Consider the following 21,231-nt stretch of genomic DNA (forward strand, 5'->3'; position numbering starts at 1 on the left):
AGCTAATCTCCCATACTATTGGATCCATCAGCCTAATTTTTCTTTTGCACAAGCTAATTACTGTTTTTCAGTAACGCCCCAACTTCCAGCTGCCCTACTGGTACCACACCCATCTTTGACCTCGACCTTCATTTTGAACTCAACTACGCTACTACACACGAGAAGTAGGATATGTTCTTTTCTCTTTTTTTTAGAAATAAGTAACGTTATTTTTTTTTAAAAGTCACTAGTTGGTGGTTCATTTATTCAACGTCAGACGTCAAGTCACATTACTTAGGTCACTACGTAGGTACAGGGAAAAGGAACGAGGGAAGACATGGCGACTGTAGGTAACAACTTTGAAAAAGAGGATGCGCCGAGTAGTGTGAAATCACCTGTGCGCCGTTATTCTGGATTCCCCATACCCCAATGTCCCTAGACATTCTGTCTCCAAACTAAGTCAGAAAGTCAGAAATTGAATATCAAAACTGGTTTTCTTTCAATTAATCAATTCAAGGGAAAACACAACATGGATTTTACTTTCAACATTTTGGTTTTAATTTCTATCCGTTACGATAATACTGTACCATAGGCTGTATAAAAAAATGGACGTAGCCTCCAGGTCCGTTCTCTCAGCTTGATCCAATCGTACTCACCTACGGTCTCCATCTAGTCAGACTTTGACTCCGCCTCATTTCCTCTAACCATAAAAGAGCATGTATGTGATGTTGGGGGGAGGGAGATACGTCCATCTGACTGACGTTTACCTCCGAGGAGAAGTGAGGGCCAGAGGCTAGCTGTCACTCAAGAGGCCATGCCCCTATTTATTCATACACTTTAACCTCCAATAAAATAAAAACTAGCCTGGTACAACCCCCCCCCCCCCTCCCCCCGCCCTCAGCGCTGTCATGGAGATATGTCCTAAACATACAGACTACAATGTTTTTTGTACCAGGCCTTAAATAGGTTTAATGATGCTGTGAAAACGGCCAATATATTGAATTTTTGAGCTGGAATGAAAAAAAGACCTTCTTTATGTGAATAGTGTGTGGATATGACATAAAGGTACTAAGAAGGTTTCTTTCCTAAACAAATAACTTTATTAAAGAATATTTATCATTATTATACATTATAAATCACAATTCTTGAAATAAACACTAAGAAGATAGCAAATAAATAAAAATAAAATAAATGTGTCTTGTACAGAAAAGTTTTCACGTCAGAAAACATATGCCAATACTGATAGATACCGATATCGGATGAAAATATTGGCTGACCGATATATCGTTTTGACTCTAGTTGGTATGCAATCATTCTACAACAATATTGTTTGGCAAAGAAGCACAAGCAGCCAGATTATCTGACAGGTTTTACAAAAGCAGCAGTTTATCCAGATTATGTAAACCACTTCACTGTGTTCTAAGGTAAAAAAAAAAAAGAATCAAATCTTTTATTTTCTTCAAATATATGTTATATAAACATATATTTTTATACACACACTGTACAACAAACAACAAAAAAAAAACAAATGGAGATCCTGGAAAATTGTTACCATTCTACCCCTGCCCAGGCATCAGGTTAATGTGTTTTGCAGTGGAGCTCTGGTATTTTTGTCATCACATCACAGGAAATCAATGAAACACGCTTGTAGAAAAGTGGTATAAGTATTATGGTCGTGTCAGGGCTCTCGTTTTAATTCCTGTCAGTCGGCCCAGTAGTGGATTTGTTGTTGACCAGATGTTGTTATCAGAACTTAGGCAGCGGCCGCGTGTTCGACTCCGACCTGCGGTCCTTGGCCGCATGCCCTCACCCCATTTCCTGTCTGTCCTATATAATAGAGGCTTGGTAAACTGCCAAAAAATAATCTATAATCTATAGATGCAACAACAGGGGGCAGTATGCAACTTCAAAAGTAGCAATTTAAATCTGCCATGAAACAGGAACAAGAAGAAACGATGTTGAGGGTCCACTTCAATTACACAAACACGGCAAAATACAAACACAAATGAGAGCGAGAATAATAACTAAGGACATACTCACACTTGGTTTTCATACCATGTCCAAGCACAATTCACAGCTATAGTTCGTTTGACCAGTGTGAGCGCAACTGTACAGCTCGCTTCCCGGCCCTGGCCCAGGTATGAGTGCACCCTAAAAGGCTCAATTCTAGTCCGTATTAGGACCAATGTTAAAAAATGTAAAGATTTTGAGAATTATGTCATAATAGAATAAGTTGCTTCGGGTTACATTATTAGATTTTTATATTTTAAGTAGTCACCTGTGGTTTGCCTTACATAAATAAAAACATTTGTTTGACGCTCAAAACTTTCTGGGGGAGGACCACTAGACCCCACTTCATGTCCATTGTTGAAATGTCCATTGTTCAAAGGAAATCTGCACCCTTGATCATGTCTGAGTTATAATTTAACCTGATGTCCAAATTGCAGAGAGCTTCATCAGTGGACTCAACAAATACAACTAATGATTCATGAAGCTTTATTTGGACATCACTAGTAATTGATAGATTAGTATCACTTTTTGAGTTATTAAGAAAAATAATATACCTCTGAGGTTAAAGTGTGCACAAACTGCTGAGTGGACAGGATGATACGGGTGCAGTGGATTTTTGCAAAACAAAGAACAGGCTCTACATGCAGGAAGAGGCATGTTATTTTTTTTCTAAAACCGAGTGATTTATGTTTTTCTATCAGAGCAGAGTGTTTCATCATTAATTTACAGTATATGGTATTGTATGCCAGGGCTCATTAATGGCTGTCACCACTGTACTTCTGTTAATTTCCTCGCTGTCTTTAACTGTTTAACATCAAGAGTTGCTTCGGAAGAAATTGGGCATTACAAAAAAAATATTTAAAAAAACAGAACAGCAGGTAGTGTACTTTAGTAAATGGCATTTTATCTAAAAAAAAATTAGCAGTCATTATAACTGAAACAAGTACATTTGCCCATTCTTTTTGTATTTTGTAAACGGATCCCTGTAATCCGGTCATATATCCAGGTAATCCATTACTCCCAAACCCGTGCACTAAACCCTCAGAGCAGCTGTCCAGGTTGCTGCGAGCTTACACACACAAGCAGCCAGATTACAGTGACACTGCACAAACAAACAGAGCTTAACCAACATCGTCATGCTAGCCACACACAAACACACACACATACACATACACACACACACACACACACACACACACACACACACACACACACACACACACACACACACACACACACACACACACACACACACACACTGAGATGAGGCAGACAGATTTAGGCTGAATTTTAATTTAATAGATTGGAGTGGCAAGAGGCAGCAGATGTGGTGTTTGGCAGCGAGCGTTCAAAACCACAGAGTTGTGAATAGAGGATATGAATAAACCAAAGACTGCATGTGTGTGTGTGTGTGTGTGTGTGTGTGTGTGTGTGTGTGTGTGTGTGTGTGTGTGTGTGTGTGAGAGAGAGAGAGAGAGAGAAAGAGAGAGCACAGTTGAAGGTTAGCAGTCATTTTAATAGATGTGTGTTAAAGCTGTTTTCTGATGCTTTTTGTTGAGAGTTCAGCTGTGTAGAGTGCAAACTGAAGCAAAGACAGGCAACACAGCTTGCTTAAGTCTGTGTGTGTGTGTGTGTGTGTGAGTGTGCGCGCACGCGTGTGTGTGTGTGTGTGTGTGTGTGTGTGTGTGTGTGTGTGTGTGTGTGTGTGTGTGTGTGTGTGTGTGTGTGCGTGTGTCTGGATGTTTGTCTGAAGGTGGGGAAGTTGGTCTCATCTGGGCAAAGCAGTGACAGTTGAAATGTTAAATAATATATTCATGTAAATCAAACAACGTTGCGTAGAAGCTGCTCTCAGAAATCTCAGTTGTTTCGTCATCCTGCTGGATGTTTGAGGCTGAATTTGGTGCACAGAATCAAGCAGGAGTCCTTCATTAAAGGGAATACACTTCCTCAAAGAGTAAAAATGTGTCTCTGCCTCAGGAAATATACAATGTACACAAAACAATCAGGATAAGTTGGCGACATGGCTCATCTGCTGCAGAAGTTGGAGACACATCAACAGTTCAGACTACAAATGAGAGCAGACTAAAGGCTTGAGCCAGGGAGGAAAGGAAACTACTAACTGATATAGCAGGTTATGATTCATACCGTCTATTTCTCTCGAAAAAATCAATTTCACAAATTAAAAAAGATACTTCAAAAAGAGACACTTTGTTTAACAAAAAAGCTTTCATGCAAAATATTTTCATGCACTTTTTTTCTTTGCTACTGCTGAAACAGAATGTAAATCATAACTCTTAAAGGGATACTTTACCCATTTGCATTAATCTCTGTATGGTTAGAAACTAGGGATGTCCGATAATATCGGCCCACCGATATTATCGGCCGATATTGAGTTAAAAATGTAATATCGGGAATTATCGGTATCGGGTTTTTACAACCGATGTTAGTTCTGTAGGCTTCAGCATTTCCGAGTGTACCTGAATGCAACACGGGCCGTAGGCTTCAGCATTTCCGAGTGTACCTGAATGCAACACGGGCCGTTTACAGGCGCGTGCTTGATGACGTATAACAACAACAACACGCTCACTCGTAGGTTGCTAACCGTGGCTAACAAGCTTCAGCTCTCCCGGTGCATGAGATGTCCGTGGTTTGGAAGTATTTCCAAGTGTCACCTCCTAACAGTGAATGTGCGCTTTGCAATGACTGCAAGGCGTTAGTTATGAGAGGAGGAATCAAGGCGTCTTCCTTTAATACATCACATTTGATCACCCACCTCAAGAAGAATCATGCAGAGTTAAACGCTACATCTGTGCAGCACAGTGATGAAAAGAAGCAACAGCCGACACCGAGAAAAAACCTTTTTCTATCGTTCGGGATGCCGGATTCACCAAACTTGTGTAGTTTCTCGAGCCACGTTATGTCTGTATAACGCCCAGTCACAAGTATTTCTCAGACCAGTGTTTACCCGAACTGTACAGCGTTGTTTACCGTCACGTCGAGAAGGTAATTTCTGGTGCTGTATCCATTAGATCCAATACAGGTTAGCATGTTGAGCTTGACTGCTAATTTATTGATTGTATTATTTGTCAAGTTACTCAGTCTGGGAAAAGAAAACTAAGTTTGTTTACTACTCTGGACTGAAGCTATGCATCTTCCTTGTTGTGATGTTGTCTGTAGTGTTGTTTGAGGCAAAATATTCTCTCTAAAAACACAAACAATTAAATGAATGGCACTTTTTTCAATAACTTATTTTGTACAGACTGTGTTTACATTTGAAAAGCCGTGTTGCATCTATGTATGCATCCAGTGGGGCATCACAATAAAATTAGGCATAATGTGTTAATTCCATAATAGGTGATATGTGATGAATTTTGGTGTAAAAAGGCTGCATATATCGGTATCAGGTGATATCGGTATCGGGTGATATCGGTATCGGGTGATATCGGTATCGGAAATTAAGGGTTGGACAATATCGGAATATCGGATAACGGCAGAAAAGCCAATATCGAGCATCCCTATTAGAAACCAAGTCATATTTTTGAATTGTCCTACATCATTCCCCTGAGACGGGGGAGAGCTATATCTATCTCTCACACTTCAGAATGACCATGACACAAAAATCCTCTTTTTGCATCATCGTCAAGCTGAAGTGTGAGAGACACAGGCTCTGGTAAAACTACAAGCACTAGTTCCTCATTTTTCAAACCCGCCTCTAGTGAAACCCACTCACACTTCAGGCCTATCACAGATCAGTGGGGGGGACCTAACCTGCAGAAAGTAAACAAACATGGCGGATGGAAAAAGGGAAGTTTGAAGATCTGATGCTCGAATCGGATGTTCGTGGTGACCTATAAGAGCTGCATTACAGCGAGGAGCAGCTAGAGCTGATAGAGGAACAGGAGGCGGCTGCTGCAGATGCTACTGAGGCAGCAGAAGGTCAAGAAGGCACCAAAATTACAAATGTAAAATGTCACATTTTGCCTACATATACGGTCCACTTTCAATACATATTAATGTTTCACACCTGTGAAGTATTCCTTTAATGTATGGAAAATGAACTGAAAGTTTAAAGTCACATTAGGTTACCATGTACTGTTCTGATGATTAACAAATCATGAGATGGTATTATTTCTTTCTTTCTTTTCTTACCGCAGCTAAACACATGAATTGTCAATGACAAAAGTACAAACAATGGGAACACTTTGCAGGCTACAAGCAAGCAATGTAAAAAAATATATATCATTATTACAAACACAACATACAACATAACATACACAACTCATGCTCCAACTCCAAAGAAAACAGAATGGGCCCCATGCAAGGGCCCCTTGTTTTTTTCAAATCCATGATTTGTTTTTATTTTGTAAATACCCACTGATTTCTGGGAGTAACCAGTGTTTTCTTGTTTTTGCTCTTCTCGGAAGTCAGACAACGTTTAACGAGAGCAACAAAACATCTGGTTCGTCCAACACAAGGAAACAGAGGTTTTGGTTCATCACTTCATCAATTTTCCATCACACTGTCACTTAAGCTACGATATTTACTGATTATTTACACCTCTGTGTATGAAGATTTATTATTACTCATTATGCACACACATTAATACGTACCTGTTTACTTTCAGTTTATTAATTTTCAAATGCTGTCTACAAAAATGTATATATTATTACTTTTTTCAATGTAACTGTACTATTTTAATAGTAGATTCTCATTTTTCTTTTATTGTGTGATTTTCTTTTTTAAAACATATTTCTTGAGCATCGTTGGAGAGAGTTTGAAATCATAGATGTTTAATGCCAACGATGGCTTCTCATAATTGTTGGGCACAAAACTTGAAACTTGTTTTAAACTTGAGAAGTTTACATTTTTTTTTATAATATAATCAATATCATGTCACTAAATTTTGAACATTATAGATAATTATATTCTCAATGTTATGCATGTATTTATTTATAATCAATTATTTGTGTTTTATTAATACTGTATATTAAGTGTAAAGGACATAAGGTGTATGTAAGATGGCGCCGCGGATGGCTTCCTCGATTTGTTGGTGCGCTTTGTTTTGTCTTGTCTTGTTTTGTTTGTAAACAGTGTTTTTTGTCTGGATTCACGGCTGTCTTTCACCAGAGAACAGCTCATGAACATTCGGGTAACAACTCCGCGGGATTTGTTTCCCGAATTTCTGGCTCCCACATCGGTTTTGGTGAACTTTTTAGTCCAAGGTGGCCTCGCCTTTACAACTTTACGCCGTCGCAGGGGGAAACGAGCCGGTGCGTCTTCCCCTCTGGCGAAGGCGCACGCCGCTACCTGGAATATTTCTCTCCAACGTGCGCTCACTGGGCAATAAAATGGACGAACTTCAGCTCCTGTTGAGGAGAGACAAGGACTTTAATTCATCCTCTGTTTTGTGCTTCACCGAGTCATGGCTGTGTGAGAACATCCCGGACTCTGCGCTACAGCTGGATGGATTCCAGCTTCACCGAGCGGACCGTGACACGCGGCTCTCTGGCAAAACAAAGGGTGGAGGTATTTGTTTCTACATCAACAGCGGCTGGTGCAACGACGTAACGGTGATACAAAGGCACTGTTCTCCCCTCCTGGAAACTTTTATTATTAATTGCAAACCATTCTACTCCCCACGTGAGTTCACTTCCTTCATTCTGGTCGGTGTTTACATTCCACCGGACGCACAGCGCACGCTCGCCGACCAGATACTGGAAGTGGAGCTGACCAACCCGGACTCCTTAGTTATTGTCCTCGGGGATTTTAACAAAGGTAACCTCAGTCACGAATTGCCCAAATACAGAAAGTTTATTAAATGTGCAACCAGGGAGGGGAACACTCTGGATCACTGTTACGCAACAGTCAGTAACGCTTATCACGCCGTCACCCGCGCTGCACTGGGACACTCTGACCACAACATGGTCCACCTGATTCCTGCCTACAGACAAAGACTAAAACTCTCTAAACCTGTGGTGAGGACATCAAAGAAGTGGACCAGTGAAGCTGCAGAGGACTTAAAGGCGTGTCTGGACTGTACTGACTGGGATGTTTTCAGGACTGCTTCGACCAGTCTGGATGAGTACATAGAAGCTGTGACCTCATACATCAGCTTCTGTGAGGACTGCTGTGTACCAACACGCACCAGGGTGACTTATAACAATGACAAGCCCTGGTTCACACCCAGACTGCGACAGTTGAGGTCTGACAAGGAAAGGGCTTTCAAAAGTGGCAACAGAGCAGAGTACAAAGAGGCCAAGTACAGGTTTAGCAGGGCGGTGAGGGACGCTAAACAGCTGTACTCCAAGAAGCTACAACATCAGTTCTCCTCTAACGACTCTGCCTCTGTCTGGAGGGGTGTCAGGCAGATCACCAACTACAAGCCAAGAGCCCCCCCTGCTGCTAACGATCAACGACTTGCCAACAACCTCAACGACTTCTACTGTCGCTTTGAAGATCACCTGGACAGTACTCACACCACCCCCCACCACACTACCCACCAGCTCCAGCCCATCAGCCCTTCTCCCCCCACCACCACAATAGAGACTGTAAACCTCCTACCACCACAGCTGCCCCTCCCCACCCCCCCTCCACCGACACCTCTGTCTGTCCTTGAGAGAGACGTTAACAGGCTCTTCAAGAGACAGAACCCCCGCAAAGCTGCTGGGCCAGATTCCGTGTCGCCATCCTGCCTGAAGCACTGTGCAGACCAGCTGTCTCCTCTGTTCACGGACATCTTCAACACCTCACTGGAGACATGCCGTGTGCCAGTTTGCTTCAAGGCCTCCACCATCATACCAGTCCCCAAAAAAACAGGACCCACCGGATTAAACCATTACAGACCTGTCGCCCTGACCTCTGTGGTCGCGCCTGGTTTTGTCCCACCTCAAATCCATCACAGACTCACTCCTGGCCCCCCTGCAGTTTGCCTACAGAGCCAACAGGTCTGTAGACGATGCTGTTAACATGGCAACACACTTCATCCTCCAGCATCTGGACTCTGCAGGATCCTACGTCAGGATCCTGTTTGTGGACTTCAGCTCTGCATTCAACACAATCATCCCGGCTCGTCTGCAGGACAAGCTGTCTCAACTCAACGTGCCAGACTCCACCTGCAGATGGATCACTGACTTCCTGACTGACAGGAAGCAGCACGTGGATGATCAGCACCGGCTCTCCGCAGGGCTGTGTTCTTTCTCCCCTGCTCTTCTCCCTGTACACTAACAACTGCACCTCCAGTCACCAGTCTGTCAAGCTCCTTAAGTTCGCGGATGACACCACCCTCATTGGACTCATCTCTGGTGGGGATGAGTCTGCCTACAGATGGGAGATCGACCGACTGTTGACTTGGTGCAGGGAGAACAACCTGGAGCTAAATGCTTCAAAAACAGTGGAGATGACCATAGACTTCAGAAAGAGCACAGCCCCATCCTCCCCCATCATCCTGTGTGACTCTCCAGTGGACACTGTGGAGTCCTTCCGCTTCCTTGGAACCATCATCTCCCAGGACCTCAGGTGGGAGCCAAACATCAGCTCCCTCATCAAGAAGGCTCAGCAGAGGATGTACTTCCTGAGGCAGCTGAAGAAGTTCAATCTACCACGGACAATGCTGGTCCACTTCTACACTGCCATCATCAAGTCCATCCTCACCTCCTCCATCACCGTCTGGTACGCTGCTGCCTCTGCCAAGGACAGGCACAGACTGCAGCGTATCATACGTTCTGCAGAAAAGGTGATTGGCTGCAACCTCCTTTCTCTCCCAGAACTCTACTCTTCCAGGACCCTGAGGAGAGCAGGGAAGATGGCTGCTGATCCCTCCCACCCTGGACACTACCTGTTTGAACCTCTCCCCTCTGGCCGGGGGCTGCGGTCCGTCAGGACCAAAACCTCCCGCCACAAGAACAGTTTCTTCCCCTCTGCCATCAGGCTTTGGAATTCTGCTAAAGACACTTAACGGTCATTCGTTATATTAACGACATCTGGAACTCATACGTTATATTGACGTACCCCAATCACAGGTGTTATATTAACACCCCCCCCCCCCTTTTTTTTTTTTTCACTAGACACTTTAACTTGCACATTACCACCTGCACTGGTCATACAAATACAGTCACTTATATTTCATGTATATAATGCCATATGTTTAGTTAAGCCAATTCCTTGCAATGAAAATTGTCTGGCAATAAACCTGATTCTGATTCTGATTCTGATAACGTTCAGAATTGACCAACCAGTGTGGAATGAGATGGGCAAAAACCACAGTCGATGCCGTATAAAAAATATCTTTATTGTGCAGTACTAAATATTAAATTTGAGCTAAAACCAGTCTGAGCTGGGGGAGAGTCAATAAAAAGGACCAAGAGTCAATTAGATTGAGTGAAATAGCTAATTATACTGGTCCATGCTACTTCTTCCTTGTGTGTGGCAAAGCTGAATGGTCAGGGCAAGGACTGCTGTTTCTGGTCATCGGTCTGGGGCTGGTCCATTCAATACGTCTCCATGTGGTGACTGTGATCCTGATACTGCTCAGTACCATGCTGCTCCCATGAAATGAACCCAGCCGTCGCAAGTAGTAGAGGGGTCCTCTCTATGTTCCCCTGTCGCATGCAGCCTCTGCCTTCGCTGATTTAATTCAGCATTTTGTTAGGGTTAGGGGTCACCGTTAGGGGCAGGGTTATGGTCAGGGTTAGGGGGTAGTGTTAGGGTCTACATAGGCCTATTTGCCGTGGAATTTAGCACTGATTGTGGAAAAAATAACAGACCGGGAAACAAAGGACCCTTTTTGAGGAAAGCAGGAACATCTGGTCATTTTGAAAAGAGGGTCCTATGTTCCTCGGTCACATACAAAGCGGCGAACATAGCACCAGGGGAACATAGGTATGCTCCTGTAGTAGACAGCAGCAGCAGCTCCTGCACACCCACATACACACTGCACACAGGACAATGACAGGCAAAATGACTGACAAACATTTCCCCAGAATTTAGCAACCCACATGTTTATATATATTTTAACAGTGAAAGCAACTTCCAAATAAGGCATGCATGCATGAATACACACACACGCACGCACGCACACACACACGTACATCAAACCCAAGTGTTCACAGCACACAAACTACACTGATACAGGTGAAGTAACACTTACATGTTACATAAGTGTGAACAAGGAATTTTGCTCTGGCTTTTTGTTGATATTGCTGGCTTCAATATACAGACACATAAATAGACATACAGCAAGGATAAGAAGATGAACGGTAGACATAAACTTTGACTGTCATGTATATATATATAAATAGTATATATAAGTATATACAAAAACACAGCACAATGGAATTGCAATATTGTAAAGGGTGCTGGAATAAATATGGAATTATGAATGTAACATGTTGCTTTATATATGAAATAAATTATATAATATACTGTATATGTGATAAATCTTCCTGTAACAGCAACTGACATTCCGAAAAAAACATATGTTTACTTTGTTGAAGTTTATTTAACACGTTAATTTCAGTTCTACTGAAGTTCTTCTTCCATCCTTTGTTGGTGTTCTTGTTCATGTGTCAGAGTGTTTGTACACAACACACACCCATATATAGTATTTAGGGTGATACTATATGCTAATAAACAATTAGTATCAAATGGTCAAATGGGATTCATCATGAGAGCAGATTTGGATAGTTGAGAACATTTGGTGCATTTGGAGTTTACTTTTTTCCTCTTACGACAATTAAGAGAAATTTAACAGAATGTTGCTGCATGAGGCCTCTTGATATATGTGTATGTATGTATGTATGTATGTATGTATGTGTTTATATTCAAATACACATGCAAAACATACAAAAACATTTCAGTCGTGATTTTGTTTTGTACTCCCAAATGCCAACACCCACCATTTTAAACATGAACACTACATTGCAGTATTAAATACCAGTCTTCATGTCAACAATGAATGTCCCAGCCACCAGTGTTTAATACAATAATAACGTATTTATATAATGCATATAATATGATGATTACATCTCCTTCATTATTATTTATCCGTACACAATTTCATTAAGCACAAAGCAGTTATGTGTTTAAATCAAACACATCAAGAATGTCCTTAATGTCATTAATACAAAAACTGCTTTCTTGATCATTTTAGACCGGTCTGAGAAACCTGTTTATATTGACAGCTGGTCAAGTATGGTGCTGTGTATCACTGATGCCAGTTAGTTTTGTTGCAGTTGCTTTCTATTAATATGATTAGCTCTACTTGTTAATACAATAAACATGTAAATGGTAAAATAATTTATTTAATTTATAATTATATACATATTTTTTTATTGGTAAGAAAATAGTCAGAAAAGTCTGGGGAAATGACACAATAACACACACTTTGAGAAATGAGAGATGGAGGAAAGAGAGAGAGAGAGAGAGAGAGAGAGAGAGAGAGAGAGAGAGAGAGAGAGAGAGAGAGAGAGAGAGAATGAGAGAGAGAGAGAGAGAGAGAGAGAGAGAGAGAGAGAGAGCGCGCGAGCCTGTCCGACACCGTAAGTCTCGGTGCTCCAGCTGGTCCAGGCAGTCTCAGGAACAGTTCGTCCACACTATGGACTTGATATTCGGGGTTTCTCTCGGCTCAGCGGCGGGGCTCAGGCCGGGAGCCTCTATCTCTCCTTTCCTCTCTGCTTCATGTCCTCTTCTCCTCCTCTGAGGCAGCGGAGGAACTTCAGCGCCAGCTCCGGAGCAGCGCGGCCAGCCGGGCAGTCTGTCTGGGGTGTGTTTGAGGGTCGCGGGGGGGGGGGGGGGGTAAAGATGCGGAGCAGACCGCTGGTGACCTGAATTTCTTTCCTTCCTGGCGGCTTCGGTCGGGACTTTGCACATTCAGCATTATGCCCCAACTCTCCACCAACAGAAAACCAAGTCGGACTAGCCCAGAGCCGCGGCGGGAGCTAGGAGCGGACGCAGCGGGCATAATGCGGACTTTGTGCCCAGTGTGAGCGCAGCGGTCTGCGGAGAGACGAGCTGACAGGCTGGATAAGCAGACTTTCTGCTTGGCTGAAGGTAAGAAAACGGGAATCAAATGTGGTACGATGTTATCTTCAGGCAAACTCCTTTTCACTTGAATTTACTTCTGTCAAAATCATTTTTTATAATACACAGTTACAGACAGAACTAAAGGGGAAAACCTGCATCAAATCAGGCGAGAATCCATTTGAATCATTAAAGGTCATATCTGCTTTATTTACACCATCACCAACTGCATTCCCATCAGGTATTAAAGCAAAAACGGAAAATTAAACAGCAAGAGAATCGTCAGGTTCTCATGGATTATACTTGACACGGACTGCCTGTCTCTCGAGACGCAAATGAACTACCTTTATTCTATAAAGTGGGGCAGTGCTGCTAAACAACAAAAGCGTTTTTTTTTTAATGTTGGGTACTTTTTGCAGGAGCGCATGAATAAACCTATATCATAACCAAGAGGTCTTTAGGAGGAACATTACATAACTGTTGAACTTCCTTGACCACAAATCAATGCAATCTGTCAATTGGCTGCTGTCATCTTATTAATCATCACTACCACCATGCTAACAACCACTAAGCATACATTATCATCACTTCCTTTGCTGGGACTGTATTGGATGGTAAACTGTGCAGCAGTAGAGGGAGTTTTACTTATATATTTTCTTCCTTCAGTTCATCTAAATGATGAGGCTTTTGTTTGTGAGCGAACTGATACCAATGCTGTAGGAAATTTCTCCACCTTATTTAAATCTTATGACCTTGTACGCGCAGTCGCACCTTTCCTCATTGTGTGAAGCCCACATTGATCGTAGTTTTGTCCCCATGCGAGAAATTTGTCTCATCTTATCTCTGCTGACAGGCAGCGTCCATCACCATCCAGTGCTCCTCCTCTCCTCGAGCACAGCTCCACTTAATGAATCAGAGGATAATGCAAAGTCTAATTCAGCAATAATTAAGACCAGATAGTTGGATTTGTAACAGGTCTTGTGGTAGTACTGTTCCTGCCACATCATCTGACGCCACCTCTTTAACCTCTTGATATTTCACCCGAAGGATGAGTCTTCCTTCATGCCATGGGGCAGGGCACTATCCTACAGGGCTGGACTGGGTAAACAGATTCCTGTATCACCAGTTGTCTCTTTCAGTGGCTCACATCACACCTCATTGCACAGATAATGCTTTTGGCTTCCATGTTTTGATCCTTTAAATGTGGTTGTTTTTTCAAAAATGCTCTTTTTGTCAGTTTGCCCACGTTTGTGGTTATCAACTGGGGAAGGGGGAGAAAAGTTTGAAGCCGCCCAGTGTATGTTTTCATTTTAGATTAGGGCTTATGTTACTAATCTGCACATGGATTTTTTAAATTTGTTTTTTTTTCTCTCACCATTTCCCCACACCTTTGCCCTCAATATATTTTCAAATATCCTTTTCCACTAGCTGTATGTCTGAGGAATATGTAACAAATCTGTAAGTCATCTGTATGCACACTGCTCTGCTCTCCCAATTTACAATTCTTTGCTTTTGTGGGAAAGAAAGGGAAAATAAATCCTTTGGTCTTTCGTAGAATGCATACATTTTGAGTAGAGAAAAATACTGATTTCCCCATTATTCTTATTTTGCAACAGGTTTTACGGATCCAAATGTCAAGTCAGAGAGCAGCTTTATCGTTGTGGAACCAGCAGTGTGTGACGTGAAAGCAAAGGAAAACAGGAAGAGGACGTCCAATGATAACCTCCAATTGTGCTGTACATGGCTCCGTCAGCATCGAGTAAAGAGAGCTCTACCTGCCGATGAAAGAGAAGAGAGGGTGAAAATGTGATGAACTTTACTCATGTCTCCCAGCTGAATTATGGACAGTGGCTAGTGAAGGAATCCTATTGCTTAATGAGGCCATAGCTCTTATGTTGGGAAGCTTAAGACAACTAATTACCAAGGGATTACTCAAGACCTTCAGCACCAGGCTGGACATAGTGCTGTTATTAAGCAAACTCCAATGACTGTTCTATTGGGTTTTTCAAATCCTAATTTCTTATAATTTTTTTCTCAGATTCGGCTTCTGTGTTTTTTTCTGATCTCTTTGAAATGGAGATACAGTGGCGTTTACGGAATAAGGACTGGGCCTCCTTTATTAGGCCATGGATACCCATACTGTTAGGCCTTCACCTCCAGTTCTCTCGGGCTTCCAACTGTCCCGAGGAGTGCCGCTGTGATCGCACATTTGTTTACTGCAACGAGCGGAGCCTGACCTCAGTGCCTCTGGGAATTGGTGAGGGTTATAAGACCCTTTACTTCCACAACAACCAAATCAATAATGCTGGTTTTCCTTTGGAGCTCCATCACGTGGCTTCTGTGGAAACTGTGTTTCTCTATGGCAACCAGCTCGATGAGTTCCCAATCAACCTGCCCAAAAATGTAAAGGTTCTCCATCTGCAGGAAAACAACATTCAGACCATCTCTAGAGTGGCCCTGGCTCAGCTTCTTTGGCTGGAGGAGCTGCATTTAGATGATAACTCCATTTCTACTGTAGGGGTGGAGGAAGGGGCCTTCCGTGAAGCTGTAAGCCTGAAGATGCTCTTTCTTACCAAAAACCACCTGAGCAGTGTGCCTATCGGTCTTCCAGATGATTTAAAAGAGTTACGTTTGGACGAGAACCGCATTGCAGATATTGCAGAGGAAGCATTTAGGAATGTCACCCGCCTGCAGCGCCTCCTGTTGGATGGGAACCTGTTGACAGATGAAGGGATTGCACCAGGGACATTTCAGGACCTGGTTACTCTAAGAGAGTTGTCCCTGGCCCGCAACTCACTTACATATCCTCCTCCATTCCTCCCAGGAGAGGTGCTTGTCAAATTAAACTTTCAGGAAAATCAGATAAACGGGATCCCTGCCAAGGCATTCACAGGGTTGTATAAGCTGGAGAGGCTGGACATTTCTAACAACCAGCTGCAGTGGTTGACAGAGGGGGTCTTTGATGGCCTCGTCAGTCTCAGACAGCTCACTGTTCGGAACAACCTTTGGTTGTGCGACTGCAGCATAAAATGGGTGGTGTCGTGGCTTAAATCTCTGCCGGCCTCGCTTAATGTGCGTGGATTCATGTGCCATAAACCTGATAATTTCCGGGGCATGGTGATCAGGGAGCTGAGTGCTGAGCTGGTCCAGTGCCCTCAGAGCACAGCAACATCACCGCTGTCCACTTCACCAGCTGGCACTGCTCTGATCCCATCCCTGTCATCTTCCCCGGACTCCCCCCTGGTCACTCAGTATGTTTCCTCCCTCAGGCCAGCCTTCCCCACCCTCTTCCCTGTCTATTCAACCAGAGAAGGGGGGTTGAGGACTAAGCAACCCATGGACCCCAGGAGGGAGACTTTGCAGGTCACATTTTCCATTCTGAATGGCTCGGCTATCCACGTCAGCTGGGTGGCTGCCTTTGCGGTCACTGCCTTCAAGGTGACCTGGGCCAGGATGGGCCCCAGTCTGACAGGGGACACTGTCAGGGAGAGGATAGTGGGTGGGGATCACCGGGGGATCCGACTCGCTAATCTTGAGCCAAAGTCCACATATAGAATCTGTGTCATTCCCTTGGATGCATTCAATAATTACCGGCCCAAAGATGATACCGTGTGCACTGAGGCCATGACCACGGCGGTCTCTTTCAGCCCCGACAACAACAAAAGGCCGTCTGGGCCTGAGCAGGCCACACAACAGGAGCCCAGCTCGCCTTTCTTGCTGGCTGGGCTGATTGGCGGGGCTGTGATCGTGGTGCTGGTGGCAATCCTCAGCACCTTCTGCTGGCACATGCACAAGAAGAGCCGCTCCAAGTCCTCCACCAAGTGGAAATACAACCAGGGTCGGAGAAAAGATGACTATTGCGAGGCAGGCACTAAGAAAGATAATTCCATCCTTGAAATGACTGAGACGAGTTTCCAAATAGTCTCACTTAACAACGAACAGCTTCTCAAGGGAGATTTCCACATTCAGCCCATTTACACCCCTAATGGGGGCATCGGCTTTCGAGATTGCCCCCTGTAGAACAACAGCACAGTTTACTGCAAGAACAATGTTCAGGATGCAGACTTCTGTGGCACATGATGGTTTTGGAGAGCATCAGGATGATTTTTATTGACAACTGCCCACACTTTTTTGGAAACTGTACAGCATTAATATTATATAAAACCCCTGTGTCTTCAAGAAATGTAATTTATACAACTAACTGTAAGGTATTTTTTTATATAGCAACATTGGATTTATATAATCAGGATTAATTTCTTTCTAAGTATTAATTAATCATTTTGATTTCCAGTAATAGTGAATGATTTTGAAGTCATTGTATACTGTAACCACGGCAGATATAGAATCCACAATAAAGCTGCAGGACATCATACCAGTACTGAAACCAACTGGTAGAATTCTGTGTGAGAAGGAGAAAAGAGATGGGCACAAATCAGCCACGCTTACCACTAGAGGGCATAGTTTTCTGGAAACCATACAGTTCAACACACTTCTCCTGTGGCTGTTTTTAATCAAGTCATCACGGTAATATGGCACATTTGTTTAATTGCCACTACAGTCAATAGAGATGCAACTTATTGGATTTCTGCTGTAGAAAGAGGACATCTTTTATGCAAATTAGATTTGCCTCTGCTTCAAAAGGACATATAAAGGTCACACTCATTAAACATTCACAAAAAGTGGCAGGTTGCACTGCTTTTGCCTGCCCTCCAGGATTAATACAATATTGCGGTTAAGGGGTCATGTTATTAGAGCTAGCTGTGTTTGATGGTGGGTGTCACAGAGTGAGCAGCGAAGAAAAGCATATCTGTCATCTAATGTCTGTTCAACCCAATAACTATTTTCCTTATATATATATATATATATATATATATATACCGTAATTTCCGGACTATAAGCCGCTACTTTTTTCCCTCGTTCTGGTCCCTGAGGCTTATACAACGGTGCAGCTTTTCTACGGCTTACGGTAACCAGGGGCGCGCACTACCGAGGGTGCGCGAGACCGAGGCAGACATCTGGCGCCAGGTAACGAGAGCAAAGAGTAGGAGAGCGTCAGCGACAGTTTGCGCGAAGGAAGTGTTCATGCAAACACCCTCAACATGGAAAACAAACGGAGAAGTGCATATGATGCTGCTTTTAAGTTAAAGGCAATCGATCTGGCTGTCAAAGAAGGAAATAGAGCTGCTGCACGTACCTGGTTGGTTATTTTGATAACGTAAACGGCCGCGGGACTGCACTTTTACTGCCGTGTTACAGGCGAGCACTTTGTATTACTTTGCACCGTTGTATTATTCGTACTCTGCACGAATGCTGTTCGCCATGTCAAAGATGTGAAAGTTTGATTGAATGATTGAAAGATTTATTGTTAATAAATGGGACGCTTTGCGTTCCCAAACAGTCATTTCTGTCCCGACAATCCCCTCCGTGGTAGCAGGAACCCCTATATACTACGGTAATTACACATCAAAACGCCTGCGGTTTATAGTCGGGTGCGGCTTTTATATGGAGCAATCTGTATTTTCCCCTAAATTTAGCTGGTGAGGCTTATAGTCAGGTGCGCTTTATAGTCCGGAAATTACGGTATATATATATATATATATATATATATATATATATATATATATATATATATATATATGTCTATATATATATATATATATATATATATATATTGCCCTTGAAGTTATCAGCTTACAATGTCTTTTGAATCCATGTCTTTTCACAATAGGTGTTCTGTATATACATTCAATTGAATTGTTGTTGAGAGAATCTCTTATTGATTATTTATTTACCTCATTACACATTTAATTAAAATCATATCTCTAAAAGTGAGCTTATCCCTCATGATCTGTCCCAGAATGATCACTGACTCAAATTTGTTAAAAGCATACTTGTGTGGGAGAGCTCAGCGATCGTAGCAGAGGTCTGTTTGGAGAGGGAAGGGTCCTTTGAGGATCACTAGTGCAAGCTCATGAGTCACAAAGAGATTGCACTTAAAGTCTACTTATCACAAAACCCTGTTAAAGCAGCTTCGGTGCTGAACTGTGTGTAGCTGTGGGCCTGCACATGGGAAGCACTTGCCAAGGCAGTCAAACAATAGTCTAAATCTGTGGCATATCGGGTTATTTTGTATGGAGTACCTCAAGGGATATGGGAATTTAAATAGATCATATCTTTATTTAATATCTAATTGTACATTACAAACAGGAATAAATAAATTGGTAATCCATTATTAAATAGAGGATCTATAAAATGATTTCCCAGATGAAACTCTAACACAATAAATAAATACATCATTTAAAAATAATGTATTACATTAATGAATTCCTAAATAAGAGCATTCGAAAATCAATTTGAAAATGCAGTTTTAAAAACAGAAAGAAAGAATTTAATTCACAAGCTAACCAATTCAGCAAAAACAGTATATATGTTCTCACTTACGCAGTTTTTTAAACCTTTTTATGCATCATTTTGGAAACTGAAACAAATTCAAGCCACCCACATAAACTGATGTGATTTTTGTTAACCATAAAAAAGAGTTACAAACAACAAACAATAACATATTGGACAAACATAAACATAAGCATTCCTCAAATTTGATTATTAAAGATTTGTGACCAAGAAAGAGAGAGAGATATTTAACAGTGGACAAAGTATGTAATGATATTAACATGAACATGTCTTTGGTATGTACTGCACTTGTGTGAACAACACTTCAAGAAAACATGCTATCAACAGTACTCTTTGGGACTGTTTCACCAGTAGAAAGTAGTTTATTTGAAAACGGTTGAGGTTTGATTATTTTGATACATAATATATATTGATACGGTGTCTGTAAAGACACATTTTTTAATTGTAATTTTTGCAATGCTTTCAGCTCTGTACACTGAATTTGCTTCCATTGTTTTGGAGTGGAAGCAGAAAGGCTCAGAGACAATAACCAGAAATATATATATAAATACATATATATATATATATATATATATATATATATATATATACTGTATATACACAGTATATGCACATAAAGTTGGAATAATTTTTTTCAGACAAAAAAATATTTTATTACAATTTTATGGGCAACAGCGTATAGAGTTAGAGTAGAACCCCAGCCCTTGCGGTGAGTTGTGCTTGTTTTATCGGAAGATGCAACGCTACCTCACTTTGGTTTTGGTTCTTTGTTATTGTTAACATGCTTGATTTTTGTTTTTTCACCCGATTTCAGTGGTTCCAGTGGTAAAAATGAATGATGACACATCTCTGGAAAGAAAGTTGACTCACATTACATTACAATTTATCAAGTATGCCTACGTGGATATGCTCTGCTTTTAAGTATCTTGATGAGCAAAATTACAACAACAAAAATAAATAAATCATACCCTTATTCTATTTCGCCATAGCTTTCTTTTTATACAAGACATTTTAACTCAAGGTCCGTTCAGCAGCTCGTATGGTTAGCTGGCAAGTTACCTGTGTTGTTAGCTACAATAAATACTGCAGGGGGTACCTTTGTTTTACCTTCTGTCAGACTCAACTAGTGACCAGTTCCAGCCTGATCAAATGCGTACTTAAACTGATGAAGCCTCATGGATGAGAGGTGAAGCGTCTTCCTAGACAAATAACCAAGTCCAGTTGCTTTTAACTGAAATTGCTTTGGGACTAAAAAATAAAAGTATTTCAGAAAAAATTCAAGAATTAATACATTGTTCTCTTATTTTGATCTCCAGTGTATATACTTACACATTACTACCCCCTTTTCACCATGATCAAAAAAGACATTTAAAGTTCAAATGTAGGTTAATTTGTCCTTTTTAGCTATGTTAGAATTATACCACCATCCAATACAAAGGAGTTGATGGACGGATTCTATTCAACTCAATTGTAACACAGTAATACAGTACATCTCTTACAGCCTTCTTGAAATGTGAAGTTTGATTTTCATTGCTTTGCATTGATTTGAATATCATGAGCTGGAAAGTAACTTCATAAAACATTTTATCGTGTAAAATAATAATCCTTCTTTGTTTTGATCCTCTGTAATTATGGTTGAAAATGTATCTCTAAAATTACAGGGAATGCATAAATGATGAATCATTTGTGAGACAGGATACTGTATGTCCTTGGTTACCTCTGGAACATAAGGATCTTATTTCTTCTTTATTCTGTATAAACTGTGTTAGACAGCATTTAATCTTTCTGATGGCCACAGATCCATTATTTTCTGCC

At 41.8% G+C, this 21,231-nt stretch overlaps 1 protein-coding gene across 1 annotated transcript; it reads left to right on the plus strand.

Annotated features, from left to right (window-relative positions):
* Positions 1–15,078: 15,078 nt before the first annotated feature.
* Positions 15,079–17,025, plus strand: LOC310954383 (leucine-rich repeat transmembrane protein FLRT2; the record flags this gene model as incomplete). The annotated part of the gene is made up of 1 exon (XM_083923818.1): positions 15,079–17,025. The coding sequence occupies one exon, from the start codon at positions 15,079–15,081 to the stop codon at positions 17,023–17,025; it is 1,947 nt and encodes a 648-aa protein (XP_083779944.1).
* Between the last annotated feature and the right edge of the window lie 4,206 nt (positions 17,026–21,231).

This window comes from Echiichthys vipera (genome assembly GCF_963691815.1).
Source record: "Echiichthys vipera genome assembly, chromosome: 12".
NCBI lineage: Eukaryota > Metazoa > Chordata > Actinopteri > Perciformes > Trachinidae > Echiichthys > Echiichthys vipera.